The sequence below is a fragment of the Nycticebus coucang genome, chromosome 3 (assembly GCF_027406575.1).
Source record: "Nycticebus coucang isolate mNycCou1 chromosome 3, mNycCou1.pri, whole genome shotgun sequence".
Lineage (NCBI taxonomy): Eukaryota > Metazoa > Chordata > Mammalia > Primates > Lorisidae > Nycticebus > Nycticebus coucang.
This window is the reverse complement of record NC_069782.1, coordinates 70,589,982-70,592,468: the sequence shown is the minus strand read 5'-3', so window position 1 is coordinate 70,592,468 and position 2,487 is coordinate 70,589,982. Positions and strand designations below refer to the sequence as shown.

The 2,487-nt window shown below is 45.5% G+C and overlaps 1 protein-coding gene across 1 annotated transcript; it reads left to right on the top strand.

Annotated features, from left to right (window-relative positions):
- On the top strand, positions 1 to 1,391 carry LOC128582056 (sorting nexin-1-like). Its single transcript, XM_053585568.1, is given in 2 exon segments — positions 1 to 151; positions 154 to 1,391. Coding segments are annotated over 2 exon segments (1,389 nt in total).
- The last annotated feature ends 1,096 nt before the right edge of the window (positions 1,392 to 2,487 follow it).

Genomic DNA, 2,487 nt, shown 5'->3' with positions numbered 1-2,487 from the left:
ATGAATCCTGAAGAGAGCAAGTCCCAGTCTCCAAAGAGAAGTACATCCCTTCTTCCTACCAACAATGGCTCCAAAGAAAATGGTATCCAAGAGGAACAAGACCAAGAGCCACAGGACCTCTTTACAGATGCCACCATGGAGCGATCCCTGGACAGCCAGCCAAAATGCTCATTTCTCTTCCTCCACAGGAAGCCACAAATTCTTCTAAGCCTCAGCCAAGCTATGAGGAACTAGAGGAAGAAGAAAAGGAAGACCAATTTGATTTGACAGTTGGTATAACTGACCCCGAAAAGATAGGGGATGGTATGATTGCATATAAGGTTACAACACAGATGAGCTTACCAATGTTCATAAGTAAACAGTTTGCTGTGAAAAGAAGATTTAGTGACTTTCTGGGTCTTTATGAGAAGCTTTCAGAGAAACACTCTCAGAATGGCTTCATTGTCCCTCCTCTACCTGAGAAAAGCCTAATAGAAATGACAAAAGTGAAAGTTGGGAAGGAAGATTCTTCTTCTGCAGAATTTCTTGAAAAGCAGAGAGCTGCTTTAGAAAGGTACCTTCAGAGGATTATGAATCATCCTACCATGTTGCAGGACCCTGATGTCAGAGAGTTCTTAGAAAAAGAAGAACTGCCACGTGCTGTGGGTACCCAGACACTGAGTGGTGCTGGTCTCCTCAAGATGTTCAACAAAGCCACCGATACAGTCAGCAAAATGACCATTAAGATGAATGAGTCAGACATTTGGTTTGAGGAGAAGCTCCAGGAGGTAGAGTGTGAGGAGCAGCGCTTACGGAAACTGCATGCTGTTGTAGAAGCCCTAGTCAACCATAGGAAAGAGCTAGCAGTGAACACAGCCCAGTTTGCAAAGAGCCTAGCCATGCTCCGGAGCTCTGAGGACAACACAGCATTGTCACGGGCACTCTCCCAGCTGGCTGAGGTGGAAGAAAAGATTGAGCAGCTCCACGAGGAACAGGCCAACAATGATTTCTTCCTCCTTGCCGAGCTTCTGAGTGACTACATTCGCCTCCTGGCCATAGTCCGGGCTGCCTTTGACCAACGCATGAAGACGTGGCAGCGCTGGCAGGATGCTCAAGCCACACCGCAGGAGAAGCGGGAGGCTGAGGCTCGGCTGCTGTGGGCTCACAAGCCTGACAAGCTGCAGCAGGCCAAGGATGAGATCGAAGAATGGGAGTCTCGGGTGACTCAGTATGAAAGGGACTTTGAAAGGATTTCAACAGGGGTCCGAAAAGAAGTGATACGGTTTAAGAAAGAGAAATCCAAGGACTTCAAAAACCATATGATCAAGTACCTTGAGACACTCCTGTATTCACAGCAACAGCTGGCAAAATACTGGGAAGCCTTCCATCCTGAGGCAAGGGCCATCTCCTAATGGACCGAGGACGCCAGAGCCCACCTGCGTGATGCTGCCTTTTTATACACTGCCCTCCTCCACCTTGATGGATGTCCGTGATGCATCCTGCCTATACTGAATTTAACCCCTGCCCCCACAGCCAACTGTCCCCAGTTACTCTAACCTTATTTCATCTAGTTTCCGTATATATTTTCTTACCTAAAAGAATAGTTTCCTGCTTTAAGCAAAAGACCTACAATAGATGGTTGAATTATGGGATAGGGGCGGAGTATTGATATAAATATATAAATACAAATGTATATTTTTCAGGATGTGCCATAGGAACTGGGAATAACGTTTTCTGTTACTCCTGATGGTGCCATGAAAAGATTATGTAATACAATATTTTAAAATCAGGAAAAAAAAAAAAAAGAAGGTCTCACAGAGGCTGGTTACAGTGCCAGCCATATACCGAAGGTGGCGGGTTCAAACCCAGCCCCGGCCAGCTGGGTTTGAACAGCTAAACAACTGGAATAAAAAATAGCCGGGTGTTGTGGCAGGTGCCTGTAGTCCCAGCTACTTGGGAGGCTGAGGCAAGAGAATGAATTAAGCCCAATAGTTTGAGGTTTCTGTGAGCTGTGATGCCACGGCACTCTACTGAGGGTGACATAGTGAGACTCTGTCTCAAAAAAAAAAAAAAAAGAAGAAGAAGGTCTCTCAGAACTTAGAAAAGCTGTCATATTCACAGTTACATTTTATTACAGTGAAAGGATATAGATTAAGTCAGTGAAGGCACAATGGCTTACACCATAATCCTAGTACTCTGGGAGGCCAAGGCAGGAGGATTGCTTGAGGTCAGGAGTTTGAGACCACTCTGAGCAAGAGTACAACATTATTTCTCAAAAAAAATAGCTGGTTGTGGTGCATGCACCTATAGTCCTAGCTACTAGGGAGGCTGAGGCAGGAGGATAGCTTGAGCCCAGGAGTCTGAGGTCGCAGTGAGCTATGATAATGCCAATGCCATTGTACTCTAACCAAGAGACAGAGAAACATCCTGTCTTAAAAAAAAAAAAAAAGATTTAAAATTAAGAAATAAAGTCAGGGCCAGGCTCAGTGGCTCACGCCTGTGATCCTA